At 35.3% G+C, this 21,278-nt stretch overlaps 1 protein-coding gene across 3 annotated transcripts in view; it reads right to left on the bottom strand.

Moving 5' to 3' along the window:
• The window catches only part of DENND1B (DENN domain containing 1B), a 250,313-nt gene that overhangs the window by 105,809 nt on the left and 123,226 nt on the right, over positions 1–21,278 (bottom strand). For 2 of the 3 annotated variants that reach the window (XM_057314807.1, XM_026480714.4), the window contains 3 exons: positions 20,324–20,383; positions 19,032–19,085; positions 16,750–16,860 (listed from right to left, as the gene is read on the bottom strand). In XM_057314807.1, the coding sequence (XP_057170790.1) occupies positions 16,750–16,860; positions 19,032–19,085; positions 20,324–20,383 (225 nt within the window). The remainder of the gene's footprint in view (positions 1–16,749; positions 16,861–19,031; positions 19,086–20,323; positions 20,384–21,278) is intronic. The other variant, XM_026480715.4, reaches the window with a different exon arrangement.

Raw genomic sequence — 21,278 nt, forward strand, 5'->3', positions numbered from 1 at the left:
TTGCACACACAGATGGCTTTCAAAACAACTCGCTTAAAACCTTAAGAGAAAAGGAAAGTGTTCCTTTTACATTATTAAGAAAATAACAGTGTAACATTCTCAAAATGAGGAATTATAATAAGGGTAACTTATTTTATTGGGTACACTCATAATAACACTATTAATTGCTTTATAGATACCTTCCCTATGTCCTTAATGGTCATCCTTAAGTGAAGTTATGAATTATTCGCTAAGAAGGCACAATATCATCTGATGAATGTGATTGGCGTCACAGAGGGTGACTGCTCTACGTGATGACAGACAGTTACAAAACACCTGCGACGGCCAGCATGTGGCAAAGGATCATCTCTACTAATCAAGGTCTGCCAGGAAAGAAGGAAGTTCTACAGGATTTGGCAACTTTTTGGATTTAGGGGATAGGTGACAGGGAGAGGTAAAAATACCAGCCCTCCCTAACCACGGTTTCTGGCCTAAGCAACTAGAATGAATTATTTAAAGTAATACAGCAAAAAGTGTCAGGTTCAGGTGGAACTACAAGGAATTTGTTTTTGCAAATATTGATTCTGTTAACTGTGAGACATTCAAGTGGAAATTTCCACAGTAGGCAGAAGCAGACCAAAGATCCCCGTACTCCCCCAGCAGCTTGTAATAGCTATGTGTTTGAAAACTAGAAAGAACACTATTTATTATAGTATATACTTTGCGGAGGAGTTAGTAAAGTAGTAAGTGAAAAAACACAACTAAGAAAAAATAAATTTACTAGGAAATTAAACACAGTTATATATAAGCTATATAAAACAATAAGAATGAAGTATACAAAATTAGGGCTCTGCCACTATGAAGGTATATGACCTCTGGCACATGTACAAATATAACCAGATCTGTTTCCTGATCTTTAAAATAAGAAGTATATGCTAGATGATCTGTAAGCACTGCCTCTGAGAGATGTAGTATTCTTTAGTCTTAGATCAGATCAATTCTAACATTTTACATTCTTAGTAATAGTTAACGATTTTTCTTCCAGATTGGTTAACAGAACTAGACTACAAATCAGACCACCTTCAAAATATATCTAAAGATCATCTCTAAAATCCTTAAAGTACATGAAGTAACTGAGAAATTGGAAATATCGTAAGTTACTTGCTTAAATTCAACAAAATTTTTGAGTGCCTGCTATGTGTTATCATAAATTTCTACCAGGCCACAGGGATCTAGTACTGAAAAGAAAAAGTCCCTGTATTCATGGAACTTACATTTTAGTGGGGAAAGCAAACAATAAACAAGTATATATTACGTGGGTTAGAGGTAAGTTCTAAAAGGAAACCTAGAGCAGGCAAAGAGGATGGAAAGTGACAGAGGGGCAGTTTTAGGCAGGAGGATAAGGGACAAACTCTGATGCCGTGACATTTGAACTGAGACCCGAATGAAATAAGAGAGTCAACTGTTACAGCTTTGGGGAGAAGAGCATTCCAGGCAGATGAGGTGGGAACATGCAAGTCATCTTCACAGAGGAGTGGGGAGGTCTGCGTGATTAGACTGCAGTAAGTGGGAGAACAGTGGGAAGTGAGGTCAGAAGAAGCAAGCATGATCAGAACTGGAGGGCATTCTGGGACATGGCAGAGACTCTTAAGTCTTATTCTTCATGAAATTTATCCATACCTCTGAAGGGAACTAACTGTCACAACAAATTATTTATCTAGAACATTCTAACACCTATGCAAATTAAGGAAAATAAACTATGTATTTTATAAGTCTGATTTGCAGAATAAAGTACTATAAAGAAATGAGATCAATTTATAAGCGAAGTAAGAAGAATCATTTTACTTGTAAGTTATTTATGATATATTGATTCTTTAAGTACAGAGGGAAATGGCAGTCATACTTCTTTGGACTAGAATTACCCAAGACTCTACGTCTGGTTCATAACAAGACTAGAACTCTATATTCTTTTCTAATATTTTGTCAATGGTTTCTTTAATACGGCAGCTGTTCTTCATGAAAGCAAAGAGGGTGGGAGAAGTTTCAGTATTTGAATCAGAACATATCCCAGTCATTATGCTCTGGAAACTGTAGAAATAATAAATGAGGAATAATATACAATAAGACTATAATTTCCAGAGAAAAACAAATTTACCAAATAAAGATTTAAGAAAAAAATCCTTCTCATCTTTGTTAAATGACAAATGAATATTTAAATACACATATGATTTCATAAAGCATACTCAATATATTGACTTAATGTGGTCCCACAGTACTGAATAATGCACAATAAAATCACTGGGAACATTTCTCTCCCAGGCACTACAATTATAAAATAAGTATATGTGGAAACCATGTGAAGAGGAAAAGAACTGATCAGGCCTATTTAAATCAGGGGGAGAAACTGGACAACAAAGGTAGACAATAGTGAATTCAGTCATCAAATAAATGCACTTGGAGCTTCCAGTCCCAGGCCACCAGGGTCTATCTAACAGAGATACTGTCACAAATAACAACAATATCAAATGTGTCTCTAATGCTTACTATGTGCCAGGCACTATTCTGAGTACTCGATGTACTTAGGACCTAATCCTCATGTTATGAAATAGCTTCTATCATCATTAGTCCATTTTACAGATCAGGACACTGCAGCAAAGTTGAGCCAATGGCCCAAGATCACACACCTAGTATGTGGCAAAGCCAGGATACCAACCCAAGCAGGCTCCTTCACGCAATAGCCATTATTTTAAACTGCCTTTTGATAGACAAGCATTCAAAATTCCCATCATTATGGGGCTCTGAATAATATCTCTGGCTAAAAATAGTCTATCTTAATTATATGGTGGAGAATGAGCCTTTACACTCAACAAACAAGAACACATGACCTTTATAAGAAAAAGTAGAGGTCTGTGACAGAGATCCAATTTACAAAATTTTTCTCAGGCATCACAGTGGGCAATTCAGCAGGAAACCAATGGAACAGATTCTCTTAGATGTTAAAAAGATAACTGATAAAAAATTCTACCAGCTATCATCTCAGTTTGGATCTGCAAGAATATTTAGCTGGAAGCCAAACTAAAGTTCTTTCCCTTTGTGATATAAAATCACATTCATTCCTTTTTCTTAAAGTCAAACTGTATTTATTAGAGGAAATCAGCCACTAATAAAACTATGCAATGTTTTAAGCAATTAAATAGATATGTATTTTGGGGGGGAAACCACATTATCAGATTCCCAAGGAGACTGCAGGTAAACAACCCATCTAGTGTGATGACCACAATGAGAACAGCACAATTCTAATTCAACGCCCTTTACAAGTAAAGCTCTCATACGGACACAACGCCACTCACATATCTCTTAGACTGTGCCTCATTCTTATGGATAAATTCTATTCACTTCAGCTGAAGTTCTATATGAATTATTGAGGGGCAGATTTATGTCCCCTAAGAATGTATTTATGCACAAACACCAAGAAATATAGAGACTTCAATTAGTTTTTAACTGAATCAATATTTAATTCAGAAATTTATGCACTATAAATAACTATAGGTATACAGAATAAATTGCTGCAGATGGGAATGTGATAAATTCCTCATGGAATGAAAAAAAATTAGTGGAAAGCATAAAGAAACCATCTGTTTAAACATGTTTAATTTACACTCCCATTTAAAAGTTTAGACCAAAAAAAGTAGCAGTAGGGTATCTGAAAACTACAAAGTTACCCTAACTATAAATATTCTTACTTGAGGGTACCTGTGTTAGCTCAGTTGGTTAAGCATCTGACCCTTGATTTCAGCTCACGTCACGATCTTAGGGTCCTGGGATCAACCCCCCCCCCTCCCCACACACACACAACCACTCTCTGCGCTCAGCAGGGAGTCTGCTTAAGGATTCCCTCTCTCCCTATCTCTCTGCCTCTCCCCACTCACATTTTCTCTTTCTCTCTCTTTCTCAGATAAATAAATATTTAAAAAATATGTTCTTACCTGAGCAAAATTCTAAAATTTAAATCAAGTGACAGTTGTAAGAAAATATTTGGAAAAACAGCAATTTTATATAATGAAAAAAGACAGTATTTGTACATTTTTAATGTTTGTTATACTAAAATATTATTTTATATTTCATTCTCTTTCTTCATTCTTTTAGGATGGCAAATTCTGCCACTTAATTCCAAAAAAAATCAACCTAACCTATCCTTTTTCCATCATACACAAGTCCTTTGAAAAGTTCTAACCATCTCACATTTGATCACTAGTTTATTAGCTTTTCCTAGCCAAATGACTCTAAATTTTTTTGCTCGCTAACTTCTTTTTTTTTTTTTTTTTTAAAGATTTTTTATTTATTTATGTGACAGAGAGACAGCCAGCGAGAGAGGGAACACAGCAGGGGGAGTGGGAGAGGAAGAAGCAGGCTCCCAGCGGAGGAGCCCGATGTGGGACTCGATCCCAGATCGCCAGGATCACGCCCTGAGCCGAAGGCAGACGCTTTAACGACTGCGCTACCCAGGCGCCCCTGCTCGCTAACTTCTTTTTTGTATTCATTCTTTTAATGATTTTACAGATGGGGAAACTGAGGCAAAGTTAAACAAAGTGACCAAGATCACACAACCAGTAAATGGGTCACCAAACATGTGCCAGTTATTATTATTGGTACTGGGGACATAGTAATGAAAAAAGGAGACAAAAATCTCTGCCGTTAGGGAGTCTGCCTTCTAGTTACCCTCTATAAACTACCATTACTGTCATACTAACTCTCCTCAACTCTTTGGTTCTCTGGAGCTGTCACATTACACATAAATGCCATAGGCTTAACACAAATCTCTTCCCCTACACGACCTTTCCCTAGTACTAAATTTCCTGCTTTCTACTTCTCACTCTCAAAGTTGATTCAATACCAGTTTCGTTTTTCCTGGAAAAGGCCCATCTACCCTTCCACCAAAGTTTGACAGTCTAATCTACAACATTGCTCGAATGTATCCATCTATCTTCTCTCCTCAAAAACTTGTAGATACTGAGTTCTAAAGGATTATGGGTTAAGACATTCATGTGGGGGCGCCTGGGTGGCGCAGTCGTTAAGCATCTGCCTTCGGCTCAGGCGTGATCCCGGCATTCTGGGATCGAGCCCCACATCAGGCTTCTCCGCTAGGAGCCTGCTTCTTCCTCTCCCACTCCCCCTGCTTGTGTTCCCTCTCTTCCTGGCTGTCTCTCTCTGTCAAATAAATAAATAAAATCTTAAAAAAAAAAAAAAGACATTCATGTGAATTATATAAAGACTACATAATTCAGGCAGTTATTTAAGAAATAAACAGTGTAATTAAAGAATCACTGTATTTAATAGGTAGAAAGGATCTTAGAGATCATTCTTGTTCAATTCTTTCATTTTTTAGACAAGAAACTGCAAGATAAAAGTTAAATGGCTTATGTGAAGTCACCTAATTTTTTCGTTAAGTAGTCAGGACTGAAACACAATCTCTAATTTAGAAGATGTTACTAATATAATCGCTCTGCTATTATATCTTGGGGTAGGGTAATATTTTAAATAACCAATAAATAAATCCAGTTGGCTGATGCTACTTTTGAACTATTAGGCATTTCTGAAAATCATAATTTAAAATATCTCTTACCAGGAACAAAATAAAACTGGTTGCAAACCATTAGCAATTGGAAAAGAGATGATCACAGTTGCAAAGCAATCACAAAGGAAGTTCGAAATCTCTATAAATGGAATTAAATAACTCTTAATTTGTAAAGTATTTATAAGTAAGAATGAATAATTATACACATATATTGTATATTCTAATATTAAAATTATATATAATATTCCGATATATACTTTACATGCATGTTTAGCATGCATGTCAAATATATTTAAATATATAATCTATATATGAACATTTGTATAAGCATCTACATGCATGTGAATATTTATTTATTTATTTATTTTTAGATTTTATTTATTTATTTGCCAGAGATAGAGACAGCCAGCAAGAGAGGGAACACAAGTAGGGGGAGTGGGAGAGGAAGAAGCAGGCTCATAGCAGAGGAGCCCGATGTGGGGCTCGATCCCATAACGCCGGGATCACGCCCTGAGCCGAAGGCAGACGCTTAACCGCTGTGCCACCCAGGCGCCCCGCATGTGAATATTTATATGCACACACACACTTATTAAGTTGCAATTTACTGGTAATTAAATGACATCAAGCCCACTGCTATTATATAGCAACTAAATAAATACCTGGTGAAGACTGATCCTTTGCGTATCATTCTATACTTCTTCCTCTTCCTTACCTACTTTCAAACAGACTCTATATCCAATAGAAGTTTCCTCAGAAATGTTTCTAAAATCCAACTTCGTCTTCCTCTTATGGTCCCTGATCTAGTGTAGAAGCGAGTCACCCCTTGCTTTTATTACTGCACAGCCTTTTAACTGGACTCCTATTAGAAGGAATTTCCCTACTCCATTTTTTTCTTTTATAATGCCACCAGTGTTATCTTCCCCAAAACAAAACTGGCCATATTATGTACCTCATTTGCCTCCCCACAATCTGTTGGATAAAATCCAAGCCCTTTAATTTAGCAAACATGTTTCTACACAATCTGGCTACTGCTTATCTCTCCAACTACACTATGTAGCACGACTTTTCTCTCTTTTCACACACACATACAGAGACATGTTAAACAAGTAAATATTCCCAACACAAGACAAACTCCTTTCAAGAACCAGTGTCATCCTGAAGTCAACGTTTTAATCGACCACTCTCCCTCTTACATTTCCTGTATTAGAGTTCTTATCACATTGACTGGCCTTGATTCACTGACATAGTATGATTTATGTTTTAATAACTTATATTTATGTTTCTAATTAATAACTTTGAAATTCCCAATACATAATACCTGGCAAATAATAATATGTTATCAATGTGCAAATGAATAAATCAATACTGTTATACTTGGTCTTTGGAAAACTTTACCAATGTTAAATATTTCCTTTAAATTAAAGGTCTTCCTTTTCTACTCTTTCCATTATACAGAAGGAAATCACAATAAAACAGCTGATTCACAGGAGCTGTGCCCTTCACATATTGCCCATTTGCTCCAAATTCACTCTTTGCTACCTATCTGTGATAATGGATCTGAGCCCTTGATGTTTTTCTCTCTTACCAGCCTTATGTCAGTAGAAGACAAAGTAGAACTTTTTGAGTACAGGACACTGGAGATACACTGTAGGAGGAAAGGATTTTTGCTTTCTGGTTCCAGTATGCTCTCAGGCAGCTCCTACAGGGCTGTGATTCTCCAGGGCTTGGTTCCTGCAGTACACAGTGGCAGTAACACCCAGTAGTAATACCTGGTAGCTTCTTCAGTTGGTTTTGTAGCAGAATGTTTCTGGTGAGATAAATCCCCAGGGCAATCGGCTAACTACCTGGTGGCAGGTTTATTACACCAGAACTCTTCCATCAAGGAGGAGGCAGAAGTCCAACCTCTTTGGAATAAATAATCTGGATAAGGTCTTCTCTGACTATAATGCTTCTGCCAGTAACCAAAATCATTAGATGTATAGAATAACATCCATCAGCATGGCAATCTGTACAGCATTGGACCTCATCAAGGTATTCACTTAATAACAAAGTAAATAAAGCTATGGGCTCATGCCCATTAAATTAACTAGTCTTATCCACACTTATAACCCAGAAGCAACTGGCCTAATTGAAAAGTGGAATGACTTACTGAAGGTTCAGTCATGGTGCCAGTTGGTATTATTATATCCTTAAAGGGTAGGGTTCTATTTTACATGACGCAGGATATGCTTTAAATCAGAAAGCATTTTATGGTGTTGTTTCTCCCATTGGCAGAATACATGGGACCAGGAATCAATGGGTGGAAGTAGGAGTGGACCTTTCATTATTATACTTAATAACCCACTTCCATAAGTTCTATTTTCGGTCTCAGTAGTTTAGAACTCTCTGGTTTGGAGATCTTACTGTCCAATAGAGAAATGCTTCCATGTGAATTGGAAAATGATATTGCCACGTGGCTATTTCAGGCCTCTTATGTCACTGAACCAACAGGCTAAAAAATTGGGTTTAATCTACTGGCTGGTTGATCTCAATAACCAAAGGGAAACTGGCTGGCTTCTACACAAAAGAGGCAAAAAGGGCTACGTCTGGAACCGGGAGGTTCTCTGGGGTACCTCTTGGTATTTCTATGCCTAATAATAAAGGTTAATGGAAAACTACAGCAATCATTTAAAAAAAAAAAGCAGAACTATTGAGGATTCAGAACTTTTGCAAGTAAACTTCATGTCATTATATCAGGTAAACTCAACTGGCTGAGGGTCTGGCTGAGGGTGAGGAAAATACGGAATGAATAATGAAACAAGGAAGCCATAAATATCAATACTGTCTCATGATCGGTTATAGAAACAAGGGTCATAGAAGCTTTGCATATTTTTTATTTGCCTTTCATATGCATGTGTTCATTTTTATCTGTTAACCATTTTTCTTCTACTTCTCATTTTTATTTTATATATGTGTTGTTAGTAATTAACAAATTTAAATGTGATACAGACGTAGTGAAGAGAAGGGCCATATGCACCCCAATGTTCATAGCAGCAATGTCCACAATAGCTAAATCGTGGAAGGAGCCAAGATGCCCTGCAACAGATGACTGGATTAAGAAGTTGTGGTCCATATATACAATGGAATATTACTCAGCAATCAGAAAGAACGAGTTCTCAACATTTGCTACAACATGGACGGCACTGGAGGAGATAATGCTTAGTGAAATAAGTCAAGCAGAGAAAGACAACTATCATATGATTTCTCTCATCTATGGAACATAAGAACTAGAATGATCACTAGGGGAAGAAAGGGATAAAGAAAGGGGGGGTAATCAGAAGGGGGAATGAAACATGAGAGACTATGGACTATGAGAAACAAACTGAGGGCTACAGAGGGGAGGGGGGTGGGGGAATGGGATAGACCGGTGATGGGTAGTAAGGAGGGCACATATTGCATGGTGCACTGGGTGTTATACACAACTAATGAATCATCGAGCCTTACATCGAAAACCGGGGATGTACTGTATGGTGACTAACATAATATAATAAAAAAATCATTATTAAAAAAAAAAAAACAAATTTAAATGTGATTGCAATTAAATTTGAAGAGATGATTATAATGACTCTTGTGGCTGCTTTTCCTCATTTTGGGAAATGTCTACATTTGCAAAAAGGATAGCTATATCTTAATAGCTATGTATATAGATTTGTTCTGTTGTTGTACAGAAGTACAAATGTGTTTAGAAGAGTATAAATAGAAGTTGAGTATCCAAAGGGGTGAACTATACCAGTTATCAATTTATTGCCTAATTTTCCCCTTATTGCCTGATCTTTGAAAACGGATCTGTGCCCTTTAGATATTTATTCCTTTTAACAGCTGGCACGATGTTAAGCTTTGTCAGGAGAGGATACTGAAGACACATTTCAGGAAGCAAGGGTTTTGGTTCCTGGTTCCAGTATACTCACTCAGCAGGCTCCTGCAAAGCAGGTGGCTTGTCAAGGGCCTGCTTCCCTCGGGGCCCAGGTCCTATAGCACAGGTGGCTATGATGCCCCGTTTAACAGGCAGCTCCTGTAGCCCCTGACTCCTACCAATGAGAGTGGCCAGAGGTTTCTCCCAACACTCCCCACCACAGGCAGTTTTATACCAGGAGTGCCTCTGGCTCTTGCAGGGCTTGCAGCCTTTCCAGAACTTGGCTCCTACAGCGTGGGAAGCAACTGCACGTGGTTATCTCAGTGTACAATTGTCAGCCGCACCAAACAGCCAGCAGCTTCCCTTGGCACCACCCCACCCCTGCATTGGTTTTTCAGGGCAGTGCCTCCAGTGAGACAACCCTGATAAACAGGGAAGCTGTTTCCCCTCAGGTGGGCTCACAGCAGTGTGTTGCCAGTGAGGTATCTCTCTGAACAGACGCCTCAGCACCCCTACGGTGGCTTTCCAGCAAATTTGAAAGGATGACGTCTGTCATCCAAAGAGCAGATTTCCAACAAATTCTGCCAGTGTAGCACCACAACAACTTCTCTGCCATCTAATAAGCCATGGTTCCGCCTTCGTCAAGAGGGTCTAGATCTCAGGCCCAGGTGGGGCTCCTTCCTTGGGCGTTCTACCTCAGCCCTAAGGTTGGTAACTGCTTTACATCTGCCATGCCTGTATTCTTTAGCGTTCTCTTCACTGCATGCCAGCTCATCTCTTGCTACTCCAGTCCCTTGCCTTAGCTTTAAATTCTTCATGTTAAACTTTTCTTGATCAAATTGCTGTGTACTTTCTCTCATTGGACGCGGACTGATACAGATGCTGAGACCTCATTACCTTCCCTGTAGGACACTGCCTGACATGAATTAGGTACTCCATAAATAAGAAATAGTTCATTGAATAAACAAATAAACATCTTCATAGGGAGAAAGCAGTACGTTTTCTACTAGGACTATGTGAAGGCCAAAAGATACCAAACCAAGTTCCTGTATAGGCTGAACAAGAGTCGAATAGCAACAGAAATTAATAAAGCTGAAAAGAATTCAAGATGTGTTAAGTTTTTCCCTAAGGAATTACAATTTTGACATAGATTTTTTTAAAAATTAAGATTCTCTAGTAGAAAATGGCTAAACACAAATCTTTTTTAAAAAGACAAAGCCTATACATGGAGATTAGTCTCTAATAAACTTCAGAATCTATGAAATCTTTTATTATTATTATTATTACTATTATTTTAAGAGCCAAGTTGCACATTTTTACTTGTCAAAAAGACAAATTTCTACTCTGGGATTTTCAGTATCAGATGAACACTCCCTATTTCATAATATAATTAATAAGCATTTTATTTTAAAAATTTTTCTGTTATCCACAACAGATTTAAAAGATTAAATTTGTTTTTAAAATACACTCACATACACACACACACACACACACACACACCACACAAACCATGGTTCTAACCCTTCAAGAGATAAATATCTCATACAAGAGTTTAACAAATTCACTAATAATTCTAACTTGAGAGAAAGTATGTGGTAAGTACTACAGTAGTTCTGGAATGAAAGGTTTAACGGAAGTTACTGATAGAAACTAGACCTTTAAAGAGCAAACCAGATTTTGGAAAATACTCAGAGGGATGAAGATGGGAGCATTCAAAACACATTTGAAGAAGACCCAAAAAAGTGCTGTTTCAGGCAGACTCAAAAAATTATTGCTAGAAACCTACTAAATATCAGTACTATCCTAAGAGGTAGGTTTACTGTAGTGAATTAATCAAATAAGGTCCCTTCCCTGAGTTTTTAGTAAGTGATAATTAAGTTAAAGAGCAACTAGGTCATAGTATGCACTGAATAATTCTTGGCTGTAACTACTCTTCTCATCATCACCATCCTTTTATGTAAATGGAGAACATGCTAACACATTCAGAACAGATGATCTGAAAATAATATTTGTGAGAAGTGACAATGGCCTGAACTAAGACAATGGGTAGTTGGAATGGAGAACAGGGGTCAAAGAAGAAAGGACAGAGGAGGTAGGAGCTACAGAATTTAGGTGGGGAAAGAAGATGAGATGGGGGGGCAATCCCCAAATCAGCCCCATAGCAAGATAAGTGAATATAATCTAGGAAATTTCATCATAAGAGAAAAACTTGCCTAACTGCAAAATGCAAAAAAAAAAAAAATGTATTGTGCAAAAACATAAATATAAAAAGTACATTTAAAAATAAACCAATTGCTCTCAAGAGTTTTACTAAGGAAACAGAAACAATACATATGTAATATTTCCTATATTTAAGATTGAGAATCATGAACAGCACAAACTTCAGTCATTCCGCAAAGGAAATACTACAGTAAACCAAAATCTTTCAAGGTTGTTTGGGTGGATATCAGAGGTAGTTGTAGGAACAAAACTCAGAGAACCTAGTGATTGACAATATGCCCCTTAGATAATGACATAATTGTTATATTAAAAACTGATTTCTAAATTAAAAGTCAATTGTTTACTTTTAGGGGACAAGTAGACTAAACCATAAAGCAGAAATACGTGCTTGTTTCCATGAAGAACAGAACGCCTATCACCACAAGAGTTGGAAGATACAAGCACCTCCAGTTCTCCTGCTTAGAAGTTTCCTCTGACTGACCTGCACACATATCTTCAACAGAGTGTCACAGAAGGACTGCAACAGTCCTATTTCCACACTCCATTCACATTCACTTAGCACTGAATGAAAATACAATGTTCAGAGGAGCGGTATACATGTCAAATAATACATTGGTAAGCAGAATTCTTATCTACAGTTTCAGCTGACATAATTGGTTGTTATGGGCTTTGGGAAGAATTAAAAAAATCTAAAAATTGTTCCTAGAATCTCTCCCCGAAAGGTCTTGATAACAATTTTTAACTGCACCACTCTGCTGCAGCTTTAAAAACACAAGGGGCACAAACACACTTCAATAGTCTTAACTAGGAAGCAGACCTGGGTAATCTTTGTTCTCTCACCAACTGTTCAATTCTTAATCTCCAAGAAGATTCTCTGTGCTTCAGGTCTCAGATTAAATGCTGATACAGGTGGCACCATTAAGAGACAAATCAAGAATATGTAAAATCCAGATGGAGAGGTTAAAATCCTCCGGATTCCCCTTCAGTCTAAACCTATAAAATCTACATTTTAATAGCTGATTTTCCAGAGACCACAAGATTTCTTTTTGCATATGCCCTTGATGGAATTAATGAGAGAAGGAGAGAAAAGCATATGCTTAAACGCCTGGGGGCAACTATAACAAAGGAAGAAATTACAGTTTATTAACACAATTCCAGCACTCATAGCACATTGCTTGCTCTAAATATTCCAGAAAGAACATGCACTATACAATCCAATCTCTGTAACTAATGTGCTTATAGACTTTAAGAGGGTGATATTTACCAGCTAAATATTGGTCAAAATAGTAGCTAACATTTAGACATCTGCTTTAAAGAGAAGCATCTCTTCCACCTGCTTCTACAGGCCACAAAGATACACTCTAGTTAACATATTACTGACAGGATGATGAGAAAGCTCCTGTCAGACGCTGGCCAGCCGGGTGTTTGAGACAAAATGCACAGCCCCAGCTGACTAGTTAAAGAAAGTCTGGTGAGGTACAATTATAGAGGCATATGACAAGACTTCATGCTTGACTGATTTGAGAACCAATGACATGACTTTAAACAGCAATCTTCTCTACCTCTGGTCACAAAACAGCAATAAGTCAACTGATATACTCTTGTAATATCATGATTTATTCCTTTGCTTTGAATACATGAGATTTTGGTATGATGTTCTGCTAGTCTGCCAGAGATTCACTTGGGGCTTAAACATCTAGGGCCTGCCTACAGCATGTATAAAATCAGTGTTCTTGTTCAGGATTACCAGGAACACTTCTGTGTGAACTTGATAATGTATATAACAATAGAATAAACACTAAACTGCTTATGCCCCAATTCATTAAACTTACATACAGAAAAATGTAATAACGGGTCCTAACAAAATACCACACTTTAGGGGGTGGGGTGGGATAAATAGGCTATGGGCATTAAGGAGGGCACTTGTGAGGAGCACTGTGTATTGTAGGTAAGTGACGAATCACTAAATTCTACACCTGAAGCTAATATTACACTGTATGTTAACTAACTGGAATTTACATAAAGACTTGAAAACAAACAAAACAAACAAAAAAATACCACAGTTTAATATGGAAGGAAATTCATGAAAAATTTAAAACATATCACTACTCTCGATAGTTTTGCTAATATATCTCAAAACTAATTTTTTTATTCTAAAGTTTATCTCTACAAATTACAAATTATAATTTTAACTACAAACAGTACCTAAGGAAAGGGACCTTTAAGCAGTCTGATTCTCTACTAGTGTATCATCACTACAGCACCCAGCAAGCTGTAAGGTTGACTACCATGATTCTAATAAATTATGGTGTTGAAGAGTAAACCCACACAAACCAAATTTCTAAAACCATAATAAAATTACAAATGTGAAGACACCTTAAGTTATATATGTTCTTACAATAGTTAAAATTTTGGCTGTAGATTTAGAACATGAAAAATGAGTAAAATTTCTTGCATTAATACTAAATATAGTATATTCTTCATGGTATATAAAATAGGAATGTAAAAAGCTTAAAAGCAAGTCAATTCATTAACTATTCCTTCATTGGTGGTTTCAGAGATTTCACTTAATTCTTCCTAAAAAATAGCTTATTTCTAATTTATGTTATAGTACTAGTCTTTGACCTTAAATGTTACTATGCATGGAATTTACAGCAGATATATACATACACATGAATTTTTCAAGTTAGATTCAAGTAAAACAGCTTCCCCCGTATAAGAAGGGTGAGGAGATCCTGAAAGCAAGCTTGAATTATGTTTCTTTTATCAGTCCTACTGTCCCAGGGAATGAACCAAAACAAACCGGGTAACTTAGAAGTGACATCACCATCAAGTTTTCATGAATTTTCCATAAACGACTGGCAGAAGTTTACCTCAAACATAAAAAACAACTCCCTCAATAACACCAACCTTTTATTAAAATAATTTTAACATTTAACTCAAATAAAATTTAAGGGTAGTAAGCATGTTAATTTTTACTCTAAACTGCAGATCTAGTCTTTTATAAAATCATAGCTAATAATCACTGAATCATCATTGAATGTTATGCAGATACAATTCTAAGGACATCATATATATGTATATTATATATGTGCATATGTATACACATATGTGTTTATACAGCTATACAGACAGATAGATCTCCTTAATCTTTACAACAACCCTATGAGATTAAGACTGATTACTCCCATTCTCCCAGTTTACATGGGAAGAAACTGAGTCAAAGAGAGACTACCCAGTGATTAAGAGGTGCTTATAAATTGCAATAAAGAGAACACCAATATTTTAGAATAGTCATATACTCAGATTTATTCCAAATGTTTTTGTAAATAGGGAAGCTTATACATTCATTCGTATAGCTCACTCCTGCACTTTATTCACATCTCTGCTCAATACTACCCTATTAAAGCAGCTTTCCATGACCACTCTACATAAATTGAAACCTGCCCCTCACACCTTTCATCCTGCACACACTTTATCATTTATCCCTTGGCACTCACCACCAGAAGACATAACCGCTACTTTCATTCACTTATTTCTTTGTTTCATCAGTTCAATATAAGCTCCAAGAGTGTTTCAACTTTGCTTTGCTTACTGCTGGATCTTTACTGCCTAGAAAGTGCTTAGCATATAGTAGGTTTCATGATAAGATTTAATTCCTAGGCCTCTGAGACAGTTTGTACAATCTTTTTAATCTTTAGGACAATAGCGATACAGAAATATTATTTATAATCTTGAAAAAAATCATGTTTAAAAAATAAGGAGGAAGAGAATGGGGACAAGAATGGTTTTACTTCAATGGTAAATTAAAAATAGCAGAAAAGCAAATATATAAAAATAACTCAGATTCAATTTCTCAATATTATTTTAAGAAAATGTCAATTACCTGTGTCACTGACTTGTGCTTATTCTCTGATTATACTACATCATGTGTTTAAATGGATATGTTTTTCAATATGTAAAATAACATATTTTCAATATTTTTTAAAAAGTGGACATATCAATATTATAATTCAAAATCTCAAAAGTGAAGTTTTTCAAATGTAGAGTAATGGAAATAACCCAAAATTGGAATCAGGACACTCAGTTTCACATTACCTGTCCCTAATTAGCTGTTTGGCCCTGGGGTGGCCACTTAACCTGTTGAAAAATATGCTTCTCATTGTTAAAGACTAAATAGATATGCCAGAGAACTCCTGAAACTGCTGCTAACATACTAAAACTTCATAGAACTAATTTTCATTCCTACTATGGGAGTACAAAACAAAAAAATATTCTTATTCTTATCAATTAACCAAATTTGTAAGGAAGCAAATTCATGCAACATAACATGTTTTCAATAAATATCTGGTACATTACTAAAAATTATGCTTAAGTTTATATTAAAAATTTTTAAGTCAAAAACATTAAAATTTTAATGCTTACAGTAGAAAATAGTTAGGAAATACTTTAAAATATTTTTCTATGACCGAAGAAAACTCCTATTCTCATTGTCTTTACCACAGTAATAAAGACCTTCCAAAAGAACATTTTAGTGAGTAGCATAAAACCTGTGATTTAAAAAAAAGAATGCTACTTTGACTTTTAAGTTATTATCAGCCTGAAGAGCTCCTCCAAATCAGAACTATTATAGAAGCTACTCCCAAACCACTACTTGGCAACAAAGATGAATCTACCTATTACCAGGTTAGGATAGCAGCTATTATCATGGCCCCTTGATTTCTTTCAAGTAGCTCCAATGGAAAAAGCCACAAGTGAATAATAAAGATCTCATAATAGCTCTTAAGAATTCTTTATATGGTAGAAGGCACTAAAATGAACTCTGGAGAGTTAAAAAGAAAAAAAAAAAACTCTCATCTCCTGATAAGAAAAAATAATTAACCTGACTTAATGCATCTGAGAAGGCCTTCTATAAATCAGACTTTTGTACTTCAAGAGCCAGATTAAAACCATATATCAAAAAAGTATGTAGATATTGTCTCATAAGTACACATAGAACATTTCTAAATCTGCAGAGGTTCGTGGGTCTTTTTGTGAAATGCTCAATACATTCTACTTAAAAGGAGAAGTGTGAAGTACTTACAGTGCTTAATTTACTAGAGGTAATAATGATGCGCCTCTCATGCAACATGCTGGCATACAGTTGCAGCATATTATTCACATCCACGGCAACAAAATATTCTGTAAGATTTCTCTGTACAAGTGAAAAGTAATTGTGTAAGTTAGAGCTCATGGTGATTACGAAGGAAAATATTTTATACATTTACCAACGAGTCTTAAAGTTCAAAGGATGTTATTATTAAAAAATGGTATTCATTAAAATAATTAAATTTAATACTATTCTGCTGCCACACGAAGCATATAACATTCTATTATTATTTGAAACATAATCCTACCCCAGAAAAATGTTTCTCAGAGGGCAATCAGAGGATCATACATTTTCCACTCTCCCTCCCCAAGTACTTATAAAAGAAGCTGATTTCCTGTGCCCTAACTATAGACGTGCTGAATTGTAATCTTTAGAGTATGGCTTCAAGTATCTGATTAAAAAAAAAAAATCCTGATAATTCTTTTATACATTGAACTTTGAGAACTGCTGTTCCAGAAAATACATTTGAGTGTTCTTATGTTTGCCACTCAGTAGGCAACATCACTGTCTGATAGTATGTACTATGAACAAGGCACCCAAAGGATGAGATGGATTCATAAAGCAATCTTTGGTCCTTTATTAAGGAAAACCCCTTGTTTATACCCCATGTCAGACCTTGTCTATGCTCCTATAACCAAATAAATTTTGGTGTTAGCCTGATCAATTTCCTTGATTTAAAGACTTTGTATTATTTTCCCCGCATAAGATCAAAATTGGGATAAGCTACACTAACTCTGACTTTTAGAACTTCTCCTTTTACTTATTTTTAACTTTCTGTACTCAAACTTAAGCATGCCAGAAAGTTATAAAGTAATGAAGAGACTGAATAAGATATGATAATAAAATGAAACTGTAGTATCAAGTAGACTATATAATCTAGGAAGTGAAAACTTTTAGTTGGGCAAGAAAACAAGAAATCCAATAAATAGTTTCTTTGATTTCCAGAAGGCAGAAATTTTACCAAGACAAATTGGTAACGACAGGGCATATAACAGAATCTGTAATACCAGTGAGTGATGTTGAATTTAGTGGGGAGAAATTCATTTGCCGTTTTCTATGTTTAAGGTCTACCTCACCTTCCAATTCAGCTCTTCATATAGATTACTTTTATGGCATTCAACCTTAGTATTTTTCCTGTAATCTCAAAGAAAAATAATTTCTAGATGGAGATATATTTCTCAACACAGAATGCTGTGTTGATAATCTATTTCAGGCCCACATTAAAAACAGCTTCATCTAGTCTTTTCATAGGAGTTATCTGGACTCACCTGTACTAAAAATACCACTGACAGTCTTGGTTTGATATTGGAAAATTTACAATTGTCTCCCCAGACTTCATTCACTCATAACCCACGTACTTTTGGAAACCAAACACTTAGTAGGTTTGAAAACATTTTGGGTAGAACAGTAGAGTTCTGAAAGAAATAGTAAGTATTTCTGGAAACTTATTTTTTTCCTGTTGATGTTTCTTTCACTTTTTATTGAATTATTTCTACTGATTTGTTGTTTCTTTCCAAGGGAAGTTGAAAAAAATTACATAAGAGAAAATTTCCTTTTCACACAGCAACCAAAGCCTATTTGTCACTTCCACTTTCCAGTAAATTTTTCTACAGAATATTAATTTATGATAACTACTAAAACACTGAAACTACTTCTAGTATGGCTACAATTAGGACTCTAAATAAAATGCAAACTTTAGTAATTTTTATGATTTCTTGTAGTACCCCTCAAGCCCTACAAAATATATATCACTTAAATCAAAATCGAGAAATCAAGTACAAGACATTAAGATTTCCATAGAGTTATACAAGTAATCTAAAATGCTACACTCAGTTCACTAAAGTAACTATGTGTGTGAAAATATTTCCCATTGCTAGTATTTATCCCCTACCAAGCAGAGTCCTCTGAGATATTTCCTCTACCAGGGGAGCTTAGGACCTAATATATATCTGATCCTACTGAACTACTTCAAGTGCTAGAAACAGTTTTTCTCATAAAATTTTCCTTACCCACAACCAGATACTAAGAAGGGAGTAAAGTAGCAGACACATCAAGAAGAAAAAGAGATAACACCATTATTCCTATTTCTTCTTTCTAACAAAACGGATAATTACAATGCATTCTATTTCTTTATACAGAAATCTTCAGGCGTTGAGACCAAAATAAATAAAATTCATATGAGTAGCATTAAAAAATATAGAAAACAGAAAACTTACACTCTCAGGAATTGTTGGGAGTCCAGTTACATCTGGGGCAATGAAGTAGGAATGCTGATAAACAGAAATAAATCACATAGGAAAAGCAGAATTAAAATTTGGTAGCAATACATACAATTTGAAAAAAAATAAGAAAAGATATATCAACTAAATTAATAAATGCCAAGGATTAACATTCAGGATTTGTTGAATTTGAGAGACTCTTGAATAATACAGCAGGTTTATGTGATATTGAACAACAACTTTCTCAGACAAAGAGTTTAGTGCTGGTTAAAAATATTCAATTTTAAAACTGAAATAATCCTGGAAAAAAGTTTATTAAGACAAAAAAGTATATTACTGATACACACACACACACACACACACACACACAAACACATTTAGGGAGACTGGAAAATAATGAGGTTTGCTTACCTAAGAATATATCAAAATCTATTAAGATAATCTATTAAGATTCCTGAGTTTCTATGGTAAGTCACAGCAAAATTCTCTGGTACATATCAGGTATTTAGAAAGCAGCAACAGGACATAATTTTTAAATATTTAAAACTTTTTAAAATACATAATGATCTCAAAATATGACCTTCATACACCCACTAAACAAATAGTAATTAGCTTCTATAATATTCAAAGCAATACAACAGTTCATAGATCTATTTATATAAAGAGCATATTGTGTATGCCTTCATGTTCCCCAAAATGTTCCCAAGTTTTACCACCCAGAATCAGCACAACTAAATCACCAGAATTGTTTTATTTTCTGTTCATATTAATTGCCAAAATTATTTTCCTATCTTAATCACATAAGGACATAATTACTACTGTCTCATAATTAAAGACTGGAAAAGAAACATTCTAGCCAATACTGGGCACAGTTAACTAGTCAGAACAGGCTAGTTAACACAGTCATAACATATAATTTCCCCGGTAGAAGAACAATTGAGATAAATCACAAGGTTTCAGGAGACCTTGTGACAAAAAAATGTGACAGAACTCTCATGCTGTGAATGCACATTAACATTACTACTACTGACAATGGAGAATATGCATAGATTTGGTCTCTATTAACTACTTTATTTGGAGGGGTTTTTAATAGTACTGTATTTCATAAAACTATGCTCTAAAAGATAGTATAAACAGAAAATATACTCCAAATGATTAATTTTTCTTAAAAGAGTCAAATTAATCATTTCCCAAAGGACTGGAGTGAATCTTAAACACACATTGAAAGAAGTAATTATTTTCTCAATTTAATAGTGATTTTTTAGAAGCCAATGTCCTTTTTAACTCACCGGTACTAGGAAGGGCTGATCTTTCAGAACTTGCTCACTGGCAATAAATATCTCTTGGTTCTTATAATACATGAGAGAAAAAAATGAATATTTTACTTTCATGGGGGAGTTTATACAATTTGCTGTGTATCTGAGACAAACCCATGTAGCCACATTATCCACTGAAAGTAACATTAATTATAAATGCTATTTTAAATGCTGTTTTGCTAACTTTATGCTAGAAAAATCTCAAAGAAAGTATCTTCCTTCTCAACAGAGAGTACAAAATGCTGTGGATAGTTAATGATTTTGAAATGTACTTTCAAAATAAGCATTTACATTAAATATTAACTTTTTATACAATCTCTGTGATATTCTTATGGTTTCAATGTCAGGCCTTGAAAAATTCATGTGTTGGAGCATTCACAAAATATGATATTGTAAGAAAGTATAGTAGTTTCCCAAAGCTTCTCACATTTTTCTATCAGAAATTGTGCCAACAAATAAAATTTTCTTTCCACTCTGTGGAAGAACAAAAGTCCCCAGGATGATCAATCTTAACTGGGTACCATAAAACTAAAACCTTGTTAAGCAGCTGAAGACAAGTGTTTTTGGATCCCAATTCTGCCCATCTTGAACAGCACAGCACTGGGCACAGCACTTTAGTTAGCTCTTGCTGAAATCAAATGAAATTACTAAATGGACTTTACATGAATTTAAGACAATATATTATCAACCAGCTGAATCTGTCAATTCTTCAGATACTGTATTGAGAAAAGGTGTACAAGATTTGAAAGCTACCATAGATCCTGACTCAAAAGTTTACAAGAAGGCTTAAATTATAGAAATGACCATCATACACAGAATAGAACACAGTCACTCAAATTCCCTAAACAAGATTATTTCAGCTATGGTACAAAATACCTTGTCCGCATGAAAGAAAATTTTAATTCACTAACAATCAATATTAGGATAG

The sequence above is a fragment of the Ursus arctos genome, unplaced genomic scaffold, assembly GCF_023065955.2.
Source record: "Ursus arctos isolate Adak ecotype North America unplaced genomic scaffold, UrsArc2.0 scaffold_2, whole genome shotgun sequence".
In the NCBI taxonomy this organism is placed as follows: Eukaryota; Metazoa; Chordata; class Mammalia; order Carnivora; family Ursidae; genus Ursus; species Ursus arctos.